The 18,802-nt window shown below is 43.1% G+C and overlaps 1 protein-coding gene across 12 annotated transcripts in view; it reads left to right on the top strand.

Moving 5' to 3' along the window:
- Window positions 1-18,802, top strand: part of ZMYND8 (zinc finger MYND-type containing 8) — a 212,898-nt gene that overhangs the window by 117,508 nt on the left and 76,588 nt on the right. For all 12 annotated transcript variants that reach the window (XR_011025253.1, XM_068263094.1, XM_068263092.1 and 9 more), the window contains one exon: window positions 8,275-8,334. Coding sequence is in view for 11 of the 12 variants with exons in the window: in XM_068263094.1 (XP_068119195.1) it covers window positions 8,275-8,334 (60 nt within the window). In the remaining variant the exon portion in view is untranslated. The remainder of the gene's footprint in view (window positions 1-8,274; window positions 8,335-18,802) is intronic.

Below are 18,802 nucleotides of genomic sequence, written 5' to 3'. Positions count from 1 at the left end.
TCGTGCATGCTTCCATCGTCTCTTCCCCATAGAAATGGAGACACGTCCCTCTGCTACAGCAAAGCAACATGTCTGTACAGTACTCGGCACCCAGACTGTTTCCTGAGGGATAGAGTCCCAATCCCTACGGGTAATGATAATTGTGCATGCACCTTAAAGGACTCCTAAGGTGAGCGACCTCTGGAGCCTGCCATATTTAGTTCTTTTTAAGCAATACCAGTTGTCTGGCTGCTCTACTGATCTTCCTTGCATCAGTAGTGTCTGAATTACACACCTGAAACAAGCATGTGGCAAATCCTGTCAAGCAACTGATCTGCATGCTTGTTCAGTATCTGTGGGTAAAAATATGAGAGGCAGAGGATCAGTAGGACAACCAGGCAATTTGAATTGTTTAAAGTGTAACTGTTGATCATAAAATCAAAAATTAATTATTTATTTTTATCTGGTAAACAAGTAATATGAATGCTAACCAGGCAATCCAAAAGTTAAAATCACTATTACTTTTCTTGTTGATAAATGATCATTGCCCAGTTTACCTGACTCTTATTTGGTACACACAAAATTTGGTACACAAAAAGGAAGTTGCAAGGCATGCTGGGTTGTCATTTTTTTTGATTCTCTACTTCCCCTCACACTTAACTAATGCACCCGGATTGGCTGAAGCCTTTTTCCCTCCTGTTTTCCCCTCCCACGCCTCTGTTCCTCTCTGATTGGCCAATATTTCTCATGCTGAGACAACGCACTTTCTATAGTGAAGGGCGGGCACTGCATACACAATCAGGCAAAGGAGAGTAATAGAGGAAATTACATCAGGATTAAGGGCCTGTTTCCACTACACGCAGATTCTGCATGCAGAAAACTGACTCCAATGAATGCCTATGGGAAATCTGCATCAGAAATATCGCATTCAGTGGAAACAGGCCCATAGACATTCATTGGACTCAATTTTCTGCATGCAGAATCTGCGTGCAGTGGAAACAGGCCCTCACTTCAAAATAGCCACAGTTAAAATGGGAAATGCTAAGAAGAATTTTCTCTTTTTTTTACTGAAGAAAAAGCACTCAAATCAAAATGTGGACAGTGCCATACATATGTTATGTAAGTAGAGCAAGTATTTATCTACTTATATTTGTGGTTTTTTTTCCTGAGATAGTATTGCTGACAGCTCCTCTTTAAAAGGAAATAAAGATGGCAGCCTCCATTTTCCTCTCACTTCAGGTGTGTTTTGAGAATCCTGGAAAACCCTGCTGTCACTACTAGAGGGACCAAATAAATATGTCTGGCTGCAGTTTACTATTAAGATGTAAAATGGGGATATACTAGCTTTTTTACAATCCCTTAATTTGCCACGTCTATTTCCCTCTGCTATGGAAGCTATTAATGAGCAAATAACCAAAGATGAAATTCCAAATGTCATAAAGAAGCTTAAAAGGGCTGAAGCCCCTGGCCTGGATGGCTTTTTGTTACTCTTCTTATTATAAAGAGTTCAGACCTTTTTGCCCCTTTTTCTGGCTGGCTGTTTTAATTACCGTATATTTCTGTAGGAAAATGGTCCCTGCAGGATTTTATAGAAACACAGATATCCCCAAACCTGGCAGAGATCCCCTTAGTGTACAAGCCTATCTCCTTACTCAACCTTGATTATAAGCACCTCACCTCAAATATAGCAGTCAGGATTAATCAAGTCAAATTCTTCCTTTGCCAAATAATAAAGACCGTCAGGCCTCAGATAACATCAGGCATAGTTTACTAATTATTCAACATGCAAATAAGTTTAAAAACCCTCTGGTCATGCTGACTCTAGACATAGAGAAAGCTTTTAATGGCTTATCCCTGGTAATACCTACAGGCTGTCTAAAAGGCTCATAACCACACTGGTATGAACTCGGCCATGGCAGACCATAACAACCTCCATGGCCAACAATCAGGCGGTCAGACCGGTCAGACCGAATTCGGACCGGAGACCCAACACTGCAAGGTGAGAGCGCTATCCACTACACCACCATGCTCATCAAACTCATTTTTTTGAGCCACTTCAGTATTGCTTTAAAAGGTAATAGAGGACTTTAGGGCGATGTCTGGTTTATGTATTAAGAGTGATCATTCAGAAATCATGATTTGTAAATTGCCTAAGGAAGCAAGGATGGCTATAGCTAATAGTTTTGGATTTCAACATAGATGCGAATTCATACAATATCTTGATGTCAATTTAACCTACCAAATTGACAATTTAATTATGCAATTTGGGTAAATTGATCCCAAAGTTCCTGTCCGACACAGAAAAATGGATTCTACCTTCTATGACTTATTTTTTTTTCTCCATATAGTTCTCCCTATAGACATTTCCAGAAAGGCTGTTGAGTCACTTCAAAAAGCTGGGGTTAACGTTATTTGGGGTGCCAGATAATCATGCATCCCCCCTCAAAAACATGTATTTACATAAGAAATCAGAAGGATTGTTTGTCCCATATCTGCTAAAGTAGTTTTATGCCTCCCAACTGGCTCAAATCCCATTATTATATGCACAAGAGCACATCCCCTATTGAGTTAACCTTGAGAACCAAATGGTGGCCCCCTTCTTATGGAAAGGTCTGCTTTGGTCATCTCAATCCTTGCTTGCAGACCTTAAAAGCACTTCTTCAGTTATATCGCATACCCATAACCCATGACAGAAAGTGAGCTAGAAATATAAACTGCAGTCTTGAGTTTCCTCTCTTAAAATGCGAGGAATAAAATCAGGGTTCGGCAATGTTTCTATTGGTGGCAGCTTCGCAAGCTGTTTTTACTTAGAATAAGCGTCCCACTATTTAACAAACTCTTCAATTACATGAAGTTGCAGTGGTGAAAGTTTTTCATGGAGCCCAACTCCATAACTATTTATCCTCCACTATCCAGCAGTCTACTGGTTAAAGGAAACTTAAGTCAGAAAAAAAAAAAAGACATTTACTCACCCGGGGCATCCTTCAGCCGGATGGTGCCCTCGCAGCCCCGCTCCGATCGTCCTGTCCCCGCCGGCGGCTACTTCCGGGTTCGGCGACAGCCGCCGACAGGCTGGGAACGCGGCTGATTTTCCACGTTCCCAGCTGCTATATCACCTTTATCTGACTTAAGTTTTCCTTTAAGGGCTCTGCCTCTGACACAGGAGACCAGGGTTTGAATCTTGGCTCTTCCTCTTCAGTAAGCCAGCATTTATTCAGTAAGAGACCTTGGGCAATACTCCCTAACACTGCCACTGCCTATAGAGCGCATCCTTTTGGCTGCAGTTCTGGTGCTTTGACTCCCCCAGGAGAAAAGCGCAATATAAATGTGTTTTGTCTTTGTATTGGTTTTTCATCTAATGAGCAAAGTTCTGGAGTTTTATGTGAGTCTGTTAAGTAAGGCAGGGAACACACTTGACTGTTTTCGTGCGCGTTTTCTGCACAGAAAAACTGAGAACTCATGTTAATCAATGTGCTAGTGCACACTTAAGCTGTGTTGTTCGCACGCAGAAAAAAAAATGACATTCTGCATGATGCCTCTGCACATTTTGGCAGTTTCCTCTATCATTTACATCAGCTGCTGTGAAAAAACGCACGCATTTTCCTGCATGGAAACACACTTGGTGTGCAGAAAAAGTATGCAGAAAAACTCGCGCGGAAAACTGAAAGTCAAGTGTGTTCCCTGCCTAAAGGATTTCTTTCTCTTTTCTGCTTGATTCAGAATCGGGCCACCAGCAATCCTATCCTTTCCTACAAGTCCATGTAGGAGAAGGATTTGAAAAGATCTGTTAATGAGGAGGACCAATCTGTTTAGAACCGCTACCGAGAGGCAGCCTACACAGCACAGCCATCATGGCATCTTTGAGGGTGCTTCACAGAACATATTACACCCCAGAATGGGTTTGCAGAATATTTCCCCAGAAGTATCCACTATGTTATCGGAGGTTGCCAATCATTGGGCAGTTTAATGCGCATATGGTGGACTTGCCCCAAGGTCTCTTCTTTAGAATAAGAAGAGACCTGTAGAATAGCTTAACTAATCTTATCCCTTTAACTGAGAGTGATATGGATGTTTTCTTCTAAACAATACCAGTTGCTTGGCAATCCTACTAATCTCTTTGGCTGCAGTAGTGGCTGTATCACACACCTGAAACAAGCAAGCATCCAATCCAGTCTGACTTCAGACAGAGCACCTGATCTGCATGCTTGTTGAGGGGCTGTGGCTTAAAGAGGAACTCCAGTGAAAATAATGTAGTAAAAAAAGTTCATTTTTTACCATAATTTTGTATAAATGATTTAGTCAGTGTTTGCTCATTGTAAAATCTTTCCTCTCCCAGATTTACATTCTGACATGTATTACATGGTGACATTGTTACTGTGGGCAGGTTATGTAGCTGTTTCTAGCTGTTCTGGCTGTTACAGACAGCTGTAAAAAGCCATTTCCTGTCTGTGAACATTGTTACATTGTGGCAGTTTTCCCAGAGTACCGGCTACTCAGAGCTTCTTGTGGGAGGGATTTCAGCACAAAATCAGTCACACAGCGCCCCCTGATGGTCTGTTTGTGAAAATCATTACATTTATCATGTAAAAGGGGGTATCAGCTACTGATTGGGATAAAGTTCAATTCTAGGTTGGTGTTTCTCTTTAAGCCCAATCTGCACGATACGATTCTTTGTGTGATTTGATTACGATTCTATTTACGATCCGATTAAATCCGACATGTCCGATCGGGATTCGATTCAATTTGATTTGCCATTGCAAAACAATGGCAACTCAAATTAAATTGCATCGAAACCCGATCGGACTTGTCAGATTTAATCGGAATGTTAATAGAATCGTAATCGAATCGCACAAAGAATTGTATCGTGTAGAGGGGGCTTATAGGGAACCTTAACTGAACGGGGGGTATAGAGTTTTACTTACCTGGGGCTATTACCAGCCCCCTGCAGCAGTCCTGTGCCCTCGGCGCCGCTCTGGTATTCTCTGGTCCCCCGCTGTCACTTAGTTTCGTTTTTGACGACTCACCAGTCACCGGCGGACCGCAACGCGTACAAAAATACGCGTTGCCGCATATCTACGCGTGCGGATTGTATTGTACGCGTTGCGGTCCGCAATAGCGCTAATTGCATTGGTGAATGCGTCCAATAATACGCATGGCGGCCGGCGACTGGTGAGTCGTCAAAAACGAAACTAAGTGACAGCGGGGAACCAGAGGATTCCAGAGCGGCGCCGAGGGCACAGGACTGCTGCAGGGGGCTGGTAATAGCCCCAGGTAAGTAAAACTCTATACCCCCCGTTCAGTTAAGGTTCCCTTTAAAGCGGACCCAAACCAAAAAATGTTTTAATTCAAAATATTTAGTTGCACCACTCTGACACATACAAACATAAATAAACACTCCTTCAAGCCTATGAGCATTTCAGTGCATGCTTTTTGCCCGTCTCTTTTCATAACTAGGGTTATACAGGTGGCAGCCATTAGCAATTCCTCCATTGCTGGACACCTCCTCCTACACTAGTTTGCCGGATTCTGTCCCGGCAATATGAAAGGAAGGGAGGGGTTCCTCCAATAAATGTAAAATATTTTATATTTGTCATCATGCAGCTGAAAAAAGGCTGCTATTTATTATTATAATTTAGAAAATAGATTTTGTTTCTGAAATCTTGTATTTTTAATCTGGGTCCACTTTAAGAGACACAGGATCAGCAGGAGAGTCAGGCAAATGGTATTATTTTAAAAGGAAAAATCCATATCCTTCTCAGTTTAGGTTCCCTTTAATATTCCAGAGGACTTATATTAAATACCTTAAAGGGAACCTTAACTGGCGGAGAAAAAATAATTCACTTACCTGGGGGCTTTCCCAAACCTCCTGCAGCCGTGCTGTGCCCGCGCCGGTCCTTCGGTGCCCTCCGGTCTCCCTCCGCCGCTAAGTTTCGTTTTCGGACGACTGCCAGTCGTCCTCGGGCAAAGCGTCATCTTCTTCCGGATTCCCCGTCGTAAAGAGCCGTAAAGCGCGTCCGCATGATGCGAAGGTGGAAGTTGCAGGACTTTGTGAGGTTTTGGATGTGGGAAGTAAAGGAGAGTGCGGAGTCCAGGGTGACACCCAGACAGCGGGCTTGAGAGGTAGGGCAAATGATAGTGTGGTTAACAGTGACATGCACATCTGGGAGGTTCGTGGATGGCCGGGGTGGGAAGATCATAATTTCCGTTTTGCCTAGATTTAGTTTCAGGAACCTAGCGGACATCCAGGAGGAGATGGCTGATAAGCAGGAGGAGACCTTGTCCATGGTAGTGGTCAGGGGTGTGGAGGTAGATCTGGGTGTCATCTGCATACATATGATAGTTAAAACCCATGGAGGAGATAACCTTGCCAATGGAGGATGTGTATAGGGTGAACAGTAGGGGGCCAAGGACTGAACCTTGGGGGTCTCCCTCCGAGAGGTGGTTGGGGGTGGACAAGGACTCATTGAAGGCGGTCGTGAAGGAGCGGTTGGAGAGGTAAGATGAAAGCCAGGACGGCGAGATCGTGAATGCCCAAGGACTGGAGGAGTAGGGGATGATGTACTGTGTCAAAAGCTGCTGAAAGGTCAAGGAGGAGGAGAATGGAGTATTTTCCTTCAGCTTTAGCTAAGGCAAGGTCGTTGACCACTTTGGTGAGAGCAGTTTCGGTTGAGTGGGCAGGCCGAAATCCAGATTGCAGTGCGTCTAGCAGTGAGTTGGCATTGAGGTACTGGGTCAGGTGTTTGTGAACCAGATGCTCAAGGAGTTTTGAGGCAAAGGGGAGGAGGGAGATAGGACGGTAGTTGGAGGGTAGCGAGGGGTCAAGGGAGGGTTTCTTGAGCAGGGGTAGTACAGTGGCCTGCTTGAAGTCTGAGGGGAAGGTGCCTGTGGATAGGGAGAGGTTGAACAGGGTAGTGAGGACTGGGGCCAATTCTGTGAAGTGAGGCTGGAGTAAATCAGAAGGGATGGGGTCAAGGGGGGAGGTAGTGGTATGGAAAGTCTGCAGTAGGTGGTTGACTTCCTCGATGGTAGTAGGAGTGAAGGATGTGAGGGGAGGATAGGGTGGAGGAGGAGCTGGTTGGGAGGGGGTGGGAGGTGAAGATTGGAGATTGGATATTTCCTGGTGGATGGAGACAACTTTGTTGGTGAAGTGGGTGGCTAAATCTGTGGCAGAGAGGGAGGAAACGGAGGGTGGGGGGTGGGTTTAAGCAGGGAGTTGAAAGTGGCAAAAAGACGCTGGGGGTTGGAAGCTTGTGCTCCGATGAGCTTGGTAAAGTATTCCTGCTTCGCTTGAGCAAGGGCAGTGTGGAACTGCAGCAGGTTGGTCTTGTACTGTAGGAAATCCTGGTTAAGTCTAGTTTTTCTCCATTTCCATTTCTGGTTGATGTGAATATATTACCTAGGAGAAAACTAAGGCGGAAAAGTGAATTGGAACCGGGCCAATATCTGCCCTAGACTCTACTGTGATGTCTGAGAATGCCCGCGTCTATGACAGAACTCAACATTTCCAATAGGTTGGAATCCCTGATTGGACAGGGAACAAAAATAATAGGCCTTGAAATTTTGATAGGATTTGGTTATTGTAAGCTGTTGAATTCTCGTACTAGGTCTTGGGAACTTCTTGCTATTTGAATGTCTATCTCAAGGAACAATGTATATCTCAAGAAGCCATATATAGGCATTTGTGCTCTATCTGCTAATGCTACTGCAGGTACATCCCTGGACTTATCTTATAAGATGTTATGTTTATAATTCTCTTTTAAATTTAACTACGGTTTTGTGTTATGTGATTTGTATCTTAATCATGAGATTGTTGAAACCTAAAATTTAGGTATAAATTGTATTATCATGAGATTACAAAAGGGCTAGTTTATATCCTACTCGCCAGTCTGCTACAACTATGAGCAGGTGAAGTAAATATCATTGATTATCTTTTTACAATGGCAACAAGAAATAGGATATATTGAGCAACAAGTGCAGTGTTCTCCCCAGGTTCTTTATTAGCCAGGTGCTCCACCCGGCTAGATTTGGTGACTGTCATCAGCTCACCTCCTCACCTCCTCCTATGCTGTAAGCACAGTTGCCCTGCATTTTCAAGTCGCCCCACCCGGCTACTTTTTCATGCCACCCGGCTACTATTTCATGCCACCCAGCTGGAAAAAAATTCTGGGGAGAACACTGAAGTGAACAGTCAGTTCTTGAAGGTCATGTCGTGTAAGAAGGATAAATGGGTAAAATATTCTGCTCCAGTCTGCTGTCCTGAAATCTAATTCTTCATAATTTCTTCTTGTCTTTTAGGTCCAGCTGTAGCATATCCAGAAGGTTTAACCCAAGATCATGGAGACAGTCAACAGTCCAGTGAGTAGACCCAGAATTACAATTGAAATGTCCAGTTCCAATAGATAATCTACACCAAATGCGCATGGTGAAAAAAATGGTAAAGCCATTTATTTAGCAAAGGGTTTTTTACAGTAAGAGTGTGGAATGCATTGCCACAGGAAGTAGTTATGGCAAATTCTATATCTGCATTTAAAGGGGGCTTAGATTCTTTCCTTGGGTTGAAAGACATCCATGGCTATAATTATTAGGTAATGCCCAGTGGTGTTGATCCAGGGATTTTATCTGATTGCCATCTGGAGTCGGGAAGGAACTGGACCATGCCTTGTAAGGGTTTTTTTCGCCTTCCCCTGGATCAACAGGTGTGAGGGAGCAGGCTGGTGTACTTTATCTTCTGGTTGAACTCGATGGAGGTGTCTCTTTTTTACAACCCAAATAACTATGTAACCATTATGAACGCCAAGAAAAAAAGTGTGTAAAAGGGTTAATTGGTTTATTTTCTTTCCCCTGGAGCCTTATAATGGCTGAGGTATGCTGCACTGAACCACATGAGCTTTAAAGTGAACCTCCAGTCCAGACTAAAAGCAGAACTGAAAAGGCCTGTGTTTCTTTAACAGTTTCACAGCATTAGAACTTTGTTTTTCTTACCAAAGCATCATTTTTAGCTAAGCTCCACCCCATCAAAGAAAAATGCCCGGGAATGTTTCCCCTGATGCTGTGCAAAGCATGATGGGATTTCTGATGTTGCTGTTCTCGTTGCCTAGAAACTGGGAGGGGTGATCAGGACACAGGACAGTTGGAACTGTGTCTCATGCTCCGTCACCTCCTTTCAACCAAAAAGATGGCTGCCCCGATGAAATTACAAACATTTGCCTGTTCTTTTAAAACAGGGTGGGTAAGATATTATATTACCTATCTATTTTAATTAACATAACTAATGTAACTTAATGACAGTATGCTTGTGTAGCCTGAAGTTCCCCTTTAAGGCTGCCAGGAGATTATCTGATCCCAGTGCAGGAGAGAAGTCTGGATTTGCATCCAGCAGTGATAATATTGATAAGAATATGCAGCGAGTTGCTTACAGATTGCAGAGGCTTCTGTTTTTACTGGGTGTTACATTATTATACAAGATGTTGGCTTTTAGTACTGGCAGAAGTGTGTGTGTGTGTGTGTGTGTGTGTGTGTGTGTGTGTGTGTGTGTGTGTGTGTGTGTGTGTGTGTGTGTGTGTGTGTGTGTGTGTGTGTGTGTGTGTGTTTAACTCCCAAGTCCGCTTGATAGCAAATTAAAAATGCATTCTAAAAATATGGTTCATTATTAAAAATAAACTTTCATTGACTTACTTTACAACAAGCTAATATTCAAACAAATCCATTAAACATTAGGGAGGTGAGTGAAGACTGTACTTCAAAGAGATAAGTGACTTGTTGAACTTCACACCAAGGCTGGATAACTGCAGTGAAAAGGGAGCAGTGGAAGTCAGATTCTTAAACATGGCAGCCCCTTCAGCTATTTGACAGCAGGAGCTGCTGAGATCCCTTTAAGAGGCTTCCCCATCCTCCTCCATCGGCTCGTTCCAGCACTGTCCTGGTAGCATGGACCAGCTTTGGGTAACCCAGAGGCCCCCCTCCCTAGGTAAGTATCTAAATCTGTGCTTTGCAAACAGGTTTACTTTTATTGCTTGTTGTTATTCTGCTCTAATGTTGAACTCCCGGGACACAGTATATATGAATATAATATACATCTGTGGCAGTCATCGGCTAAATATAGAGGGCCTCATGTGCAGCCCCTGACTTAGCTGGAGGGGTATAATATTATTTTGAGTTGACCTCCACTGCTTCTCACCTTGTAGCCCACACATGGCTTCAATAAGTGCCATTTGTAAATAACCACTAGCTTCAGGGCCTCCATCCATACTAAGCAATGCAGAGGAAAGCACAATAGTATTAGAGCTGTGTGAACATGGCATACGAGTTCTTACATGTGGACATTATCATCCACATCACGCAATAATGTTATGTGTGTATATTTCTTCCTTCAGCAACCATTCTCGGAGTTCTGATGGAAAACCGTGTCCAGTATCTATTGTTTCCCCCATGATAGGCCAATTGTGAAAGTGTGTGTGTGTCTCCTGGCTCTGCTTTCTATAGCACTAATACAGTGTCATCATACTGGCTGTTCAGCGGCCATATCGAGCCTGAAAGAGAACCCAAGGTGAAAGGGATATGGAGGCTGCCATATTTATTTCCTTTTAAACAATGCCAGTTGCCTGGCAGCCCTTTTGATCTTTTGGCATAAGTAGTGACTAGTAGAGTCAAAACCCTGGAACAAGCATATGGCTAATCCAGTAAAAGCTGTGTCAGAGTACCTGATCTGCTGCATGCTTGTTCAGAGTCTATGGCTAAAAGTATTACACAGGATCAGGAGCACTGCCAGGCAACTGGTATTGTTAAAAAAGGAAATCCATATGACAGCCTCCATATCCCTCTCGCTTCCGGTTCCTTTTAACTTCAGTAAAACTATTTTTTAATTATTTTTCCATTAAGTAACTGGAGTTACCTGCCAAGGACAGTCATGGTATCAGAGAGTTTTAAAGGGAACCTGAAGTGAGAGGGATGAGGAGATGGACATACAGGTCCTTCTCAAAAAAATTAGCATGTTGTGATAAAGTTTATTATTTTCTGTAATGTACTGATAAACATTAGACTTTCATATATTTTAGATTCATTACACACAACTGAAGTAGTGCAAGCCTTTTATTGTTTTAATATTGATGATTTTGGCATACAGCTCATGAAAACCCAAAATTCCTATCTCAAAAAATTTGCATATTTCATCCGACCAATAAAAGAAAAGTGTTTTTAAAACAAAAAAAGTCAATCTTCAAATAATTATGTTCAGTTATGCACTCAATACTTGGTCGGGAATCCTTTTGCAGAAATGACTGCTTCAATGTGGCGTGGCATGGAGGCAATCAGCCTGTGGCACTGCTCAGGTGTTATGGAGGCCCAGGATGCTTCGATAGCAGCCTTAACCTCATCCAGAGTGTTGGATCTTGCGTCTCTCAACATTCTCTTCACAATATCCCACAGATTCTCTATGGGGTTCAGGTCAGGAGAGTTGGCAGGCCAATTGGGCACAGTAATACCATGGTCAGTAAACCATTTACCATTGGTTTTGGTACTGTGAACAGGTACCAGGTTGTGCTGAAAAATGAAATCTTCATCTCCATAAAGCTTTTCAGCAGATGGAGGCATAAAGTGCTTCAAAATCTCATGATAGCTAGCTGCATTTACCCTGCCCTTTATAAAACACAGTGGACCAACACCAGCAGCTGACATGGCACCCCAGACCATCACGGACTGTGGGCACTTGACACTGGACTGGCACTGACACTGGCATTTCCCTCTCCCCAGGCTTCCTCCAGACTCTGGCACCTTGATTTCCGAATGACATGCAAAAGTTGCTTTCATCCGAAAAAAGTACTTTGGACCACTAAGCAACAGTCCAGTGCTGCTTCTCTGTAGCCCAGGTCAGGCACTTCTGCCGCTGTTTCTGGTTCAAAAGTGGCTTGACCTGGGTAATGCGGCACCTGTAGCCCATTTCCTGCACACGCCTGTACACGTTGGCTCTGGATGTTTCTACTCCAGACTCAGTCCACTGCTTCCACAGGTCCCCCAAGGTCTGGAATCGGTCCTTCTCCACAATCTTCCTCAGAGGCCGGTCACCTCTTCTCGTTGTGCAGCGTTTTCTGCCACACTTTTTTCTTTCCACAGACTTCCCACTGAGGTGCCTTGATACAGCACTCTGGGAACAGCCTATTCGTTCAGAAATTTCTTTCTGTGTCTTACCCTCTTGCTTGAGGGTGTCAATGATGGCCTTCTGGACAGCAGTCAGGTCGGCAGTCTTATGCTGGGCATACATGGTAAGTTTTATATTATCAATCGAGCCGCTGATGGCTCGATTGATAATATTCAACCTGTCCGATACCCCACCGGATCGATACTGCGCTCGATACCGGCGGGGAGAACAATGGGAGGAAACGAAGCGCTGATTAGCAGCGTCGGCGGGGATGAGCGGGAATCGATCCGCACGTACGAGCGGTGATGCGCCGGCATCGAGCCGCTGGCTCGATACCGGCGCATAAACTCACCGTGTATGCCCAGCATTACCCATGATTGCGGTTTTGAGTAATGAACCAGGCTGGGAGTTTTTAAAAGCCTCAGGAATCTTTTGCAAGTGTTTAGAGTGTTTAGAGTTAATTAGTTGATTCAGATGATTAAGTTAATAGCTTGTTTAGAGAACCTTTTCATGATATGCTAATTTTTCGAGATAGGAATTTTGGGTTTCATGAGCTGTATGCCAAAATCATCAATATTAAAACAATAAAAGGCTTGAACTACTTCAGTTGTGTGTAATGAATCTAAAATATATGAAAGTCTAATGTTTATCAGTACATTACTGAAAATAATGAACTTTATCACAATATGCAATTTTTTTGGGAAGGACCTGTATTTATTTAATTTTAATCAATGCATATTGCCTGGCTGTCCTGCTGATCCACTGTCTCTAATACTTTTAGCCATACACCCTGAACAAGCACACAGATCAGATGTTTCTGACAAGATAAGCTGCATGCTTGTTTCAGGTGTGTGATTCAGACACTGCTGAAACCAGAATTATCAACAGGAGTGCCAGGCAACTGGTTTTGTTTAAAGAGAACCTGAGGTGGGTTTGAAGAATATTATCTGCATACAGAGGCTGGATCTGCCTATACACCCCAGCCTCTGTTGCTATCCCAAACCCCCCTAAGGTCCCCCTGCACTCTGCAATCCCTCATAAATCACAGCCACGCTGCTGACAAACACCTTGTCAGAGCTGGCTGTGTTTATCTCTATAGTGTCAGTCTGCTGCTCTCCCCGCCTCCTGCAGAACTCCAGTCCCCGCCTGCATCCCTTCCCTCCCTGCTGATTGGAGGGAAGGGACGGGGGCAGGGACCGGAGCTATGCAGGAGGCGGGGGAGCAGCTGAGACTGACACTACAGATGTAAACACAGCCTCACAGCACGGCTGTGATTTATGAGGGATTGCAGAGTGCAGGGGGACCTTAGGGGGTTTGGGATAGCAACAGAGGCTGGGCTGTATAGGCAGATCCAGCCGCTGTATGCAGATAACATTCTTTAAACACACCTCGGGTTCTCTTTAAAAGGAAATAAATATGGCTGCCTCTATCTACTTCTCATTTCAGGTTCCCTTTAAGGAGAGATAGAAATTACTTGTTAGTGGTTACCACTATACAAAATGCAGGCAGAGGTGAACATTACCATAATTGCACCTATGGAGCGCTAAATACAGTGGTTGAAGGATTGCCCCCGGCAGGCCTCTCTGATCCAGAGGTCCCAGTGCGATCCCAGCCTTTGCACCTCCTTGGCTACTCCACTAGCTGTTTGAATACATATATATATATATATATATATATATATATATAGGAGAGTTCTATGAGAACTGCAGGTAAGATTACGCCATAGAGCTGTGCGTTACCAACAAGTGAATTTTGCCTTTCCCCTGTATAATACAGCAAACCCTTCTAGGCTTACACTGGAGTTATAGGAAGGCCAGATGCCACCTCGGCACCACATGTTGGGGATCAGGTTATCAGATGATTGTGTGGCCACAGTGTTCTCCCCAGAATTTGGGGAGTGGCATGAAAAAGTAGCCGGGGAATGCAGGGCCGGCGCAGCTCTGCTTACAACATAGGAGGTGGATGAGGAGGCGAGCCAATGACAGCCGGATGCTCTCCGAAATTAGCCGAGTGGAGCACCCAGCTAAAAGAGCCTAGGGAGAACACTGGGCCAGTTTGAAAATAATCTATGGTGAATTGGAGCTTGTAAAGCCTTCAGAAGGTTTCCACGGACAAACTTTGGAATTAAATAAGATCTCCATAGTAGACTTTGGTTACCACAGTTGCTCGTTATTACAACACACCACTGTCTGTACAGGAATCACATGACATTGGGCGCTTCCTCTTCACCATTCTGCCAAGCTGGAAAACTCTCAGCCAACTGGTATCTTATTTCTCCTGCTCATTCCTCCCCCACTTTCTCTTCATGTCAGTGCAAGCTGGTCGGCATTGAGGCCAACAAACTTGTCTTGCTTTAGTCAACAGTCACCCAAAAAGATAAAAAGATAATTTCTGGCTACAGATCCCAACAGTTGCAGTTTCACTGCCTGCTAGATGCATTACCTTCTCCCAGCACCCACACTCATTTTCAGTGCGTAGAGGACACATCTGAATGTCAAGCTAGAACATACACTGACCTATCTTCATACAGGCACACGTTATACGTTACAGAATGAGCCAGTAGGATAAAAGTGGGGGGCAATTCTGGACACAGCTGCCCTACAGAAGGTGTGTGATCTGCAGATGCTTAGACTTGTATGACTTTCCACAGTGCTGTTTGTTGTCACTTTGAAGTGACAACATATACAGACTGATAGGTGTTAAACTTCAGACTTTGAGAGTCTGGCAGATCAAAGCTCACCTGTCTCAATAAACAGTTCCAGACAGAATGAAAGAAAAAAGGGCACTGATGATTGTCTCCATACAGCTCTGTTTCAGTCAGTGGGAGCACAGAGATTTCTTTGATTGCTTTGAGCTCCTTTTTGTTTGCTACACTTAAAAGTTTGCAATATGACCCTTCTCAACAATCCATTTTAACCACTTTGAATCCCTTGCTACGCTTATCTACTCCCCACAAAACTTCATCTGAAGCTCAGGGGAGTAGATAGGCATACTTGTGGTAAACAGTGTGCTGTATGCCCAATAAGCTATCTGATTATGTATATAGGGTATCATGTTAACTGTGACAAGTGAGAGAATAGATTTTGTGGTGTTTGACAACTGAGGGCTAAGTCATGTGATTTTTTTTTACCGGAAAACTGAATGAAAAGCAATAAAACTGTTATATTATCGCCATACATTGTACTAGGAACATTATTTAAATGTTGAGATAACCAGGACAAATTAGCAAATACAATGTGTGGGTTTTACCTATGGTAACATTGTTTATTTGAAAACTATAGTGGATGGAAATGGAGAAATAGTGTATTTTTGCTTTTTTTTCTCATTTTTCCCTTTAAAATGCACAGATAATAACATAATTACTAAAAGCAAATATCACCCTCACAAAGCATAATTTGTGGCAAAAAAAACAAGATATAGATCATTTACATCTGATGAGTAGCAATAAAGTTATTGGTGAATGAATGGGAGGAGCGCTGAAATGTGAAAATTGCTCTGGTTTTTAAAGAGAATCTGTATTGTTAAAATCGCACAAAAGTAAACATACCAGTGCGTTAGGGGACATCTCCTATTACCCTCTGTCACAATTTTGCCGCTCCTCGCTGCATTAAAAGTAGTTAAAAACAGTTTTAAAAAGTTTGTTTATAAACAAACAAAATGGCCACCAAAACAGGAAGTAGGTTGATATACAGTATGTCCACACATAGAAAATACATCCATACACAAGCAGGCTGTATACAGCCTTACTTCTGAATCTCTAGAGATCACTTGTGTGTGTTTACCTTCTGACCCCTTCAGCTCTCACCCACTGAAGTGACAGGCTTCCTGCAGACAGCTCTGCCTATGTGGTTAATTCCTCAGTATGTGACCTTCCAGCTCCTTTCACAGCCTAGGATTTTTATCCAGCTCTCTTCTATCACTGATAAGATAGCAGAGAAGCTTCTGGCTTATGTAAATAACAAACACACTGGAGTGTGCATAGAGGAACAGATCTGCACAGAAGAGTTGGCAGCCTTCCAGACACAGGCCGACAAGTCTGACAGGGGAAAGATACATTGATTTATTACAGAGACTGTCATAGTATAAAGTGCTGCAGTAAGCCAGAACACATTAGAATAGGTTTAGGAACTTGTAGGATGGTAGAAAAAACGTTGTAATTTTTGTTACAGAGTCACTTTAAGCAAAAAACCCTGTGGTGCTGAAGTGGTTAAAAGGAGTCAGATGAGATTGTTGTGATATTTACATAGATTGAATTGTGAATTGAATGTGATCTAGAACAGTCAGTGCGTATGCTACATAAATAAAGGCAAGAACCCTAAAAAGGTTCTAATTACTGTCACCATGGTTACAAGGGAGACCATAAAATTTGTCTGAAATGTAGTTGTCAGTCATAGTAGCATGAGATTCAAAAAAAAAAAAGTTGTGCAGTTTCAGTTGTGTGTAAATTAAACCTGCATAAGAACAGATCATAGAGAGATAGTGAGACCAGCCAGGTCAGGCACAGGAGCATAGATCCAGGTAGGTGGGCAATCCTTTGTAGTACTCGCTCATTATGTGCAATTGTTATACGTGACAGATTTGCTTTAACCACTTAAAATATATATATACAGTGCTGTCCATAATTATTCATACCCCTGACAAATTTTGACTTAAAGTTACTTTTATTCAACCAGCAAGTACATTTTTGACCGGAAGGGAGGTGTCTCCCAAAATGCAAGACGATGTACAAAAGGCATTATTGTGGAAAAAAAAAACATTTTACAGCTTTTATATACATTTGAGCAAAAACTGTCCAGTCCAAAATTATTCATACCCTTCTCAATAATCAATAGAAAAACCTTTATTGGCTATTACAGCAATCAAACACTTCCTATAATTGCAGGCCAGCTTTTTGCATGTCTCCACAAGTATTTCTGCCCAATAATCCTTATCAATGAGCTCCAAATCTTTCTGGTTGGAGGGTCTTCTTGCCATCACCCTGATCTTTAGCTTCCTCCACAGATTCTCAATTTGATTCAAGTCAGGACTCTGGCTGGGCCACTCCAAAACGTTAATGTTAACGTTAGTGTAACATTGCTTCACCACATTTGCTGTGTGTTTTGGATCATTGTCATGCTGATATGTCCACTGGTGCCCTGCAGACTGCCTGATGTTGTCTTTGAGAATCCTCGTGTATTGCTCTTTTTTCATGGTTCTGTTTACTCTGATTTGGTTCCCTGGTCCATTGGCTGAAAAACACCCTCAAGGCATTAGGTTCCCACCACCATGTTAGACAGTTGGGAATTGTGTACTTTGGGTTGAAGGCTTATCCTCTTTTACGCCAAATGAAGGAAACACCATTGTGACCAAACAATTCAATTTTTGTTTCATCTGACCATAACACAGAAGACCAGAAGACTTCTTCTTTGTCCAGATGAGCATTTGCAAAGACCAAGCAAGCCTTTGTGATCCTTATCTGGAGAAGTGGCGTGCTCCTTGGTCTCTCTCCATGGAACCCAGCAGTGTGCAGTGTCCATTGGATTTTCTGCCTTGAGACATTGCCACCAGCAGAGCCCAGATTCACCAGGATGGCCTTGGTGGTGATCATTTAATTCTTTTTCACCTCTCACACCATCCTCCTGGCCAGCACAGGTGCCGCTTATGGCTTCCGACCACGTCCTCTGAGATTTTTCACAGTGCGGAACATCTTGTATTTTTTAATAATTATTTGCACTGAAGCCACTGGAACTTAAAAACATTTAGAAGTGGCCTTGTAGCCCTTTCCTGACTTGTGAGCAGCCACAATGCGCAGCCGCAGGTCCTCACTGAGCTCCTTTGTCTTAGCCATGACTGTCCACAAACCAACTGCAGAGAGCTGCTGTTTTTCACCTGTTGAGTTGATTAAAACAGCTGTTCCCAATTAACCAGGGTAATTAGGATGCTTTGGAACAGCTTGGACTATTTGGAATGGTATAGAACTTTGGATTTTCCCACAGACTGTGACAGTTTGTGAAAGGTATGAATAATTTTGGACTGGACACTTTTTGCTCAAATGTAAATAAAAACTGAGAAATGTTTTTTTTCCACAATAATGCCTTTTGTACATCGTCTTATTATATTTTGGGAGACACTTACCTCATTTCCCGTCAAAAAATTACTTGCTAGTTGAATAAAAGTAACTAAGTCAAAATTTGTCAGGGGTATGAACAATTATGGGCAGCACAGAAAATATACTGTAAATACTTTGACAAGTAATGTGGCCAGTATCTGTTCCACTCTACTTTGACAAGCAGTGTGGCCAGTATCGTTCTCACTCTACTTTGACAAGCAGGGGGGCCCTCAGCCCCTCCGTCTAAGGGAGCGTGGCCATTACATTCTTTAGCTAAAGGGTGTCAGTAATTTAGGTCTGACTTGTCCATAAGATGACTCCCATATTTTCAGTTAGCAAGTCAGACCTAAAGTCCGAGACCCACTGGGAGTGCTTATAAGAAATCACAAAACGCTAGCGATTTCCGAAACGCATAAGTCCCACTATTTTGACCTTTGACCACAATTTTCATAGTAATTGCGATTCGACTCTGCAGCCACTGAATGTGATCACTCAATTCTGCATGCAGCACTTTGCGATGGGTCAGCGAGCGCAACGCTGCAAGTGTTCCACTGTTGCATAGCGTTCCACTGTTGCAGTGGTAAAGTGCCGGCAGTGGGCCC

This window comes from Hyperolius riggenbachi, chromosome 12, assembly GCF_040937935.1.
Source record: "Hyperolius riggenbachi isolate aHypRig1 chromosome 12, aHypRig1.pri, whole genome shotgun sequence".
NCBI classification, from domain to species: Eukaryota; Metazoa; Chordata; class Amphibia; order Anura; family Hyperoliidae; genus Hyperolius; species Hyperolius riggenbachi.
The sequence above is the reverse complement of the archived record's forward strand: the minus strand, read 5'-3'. Positions and strand labels throughout refer to the sequence as shown.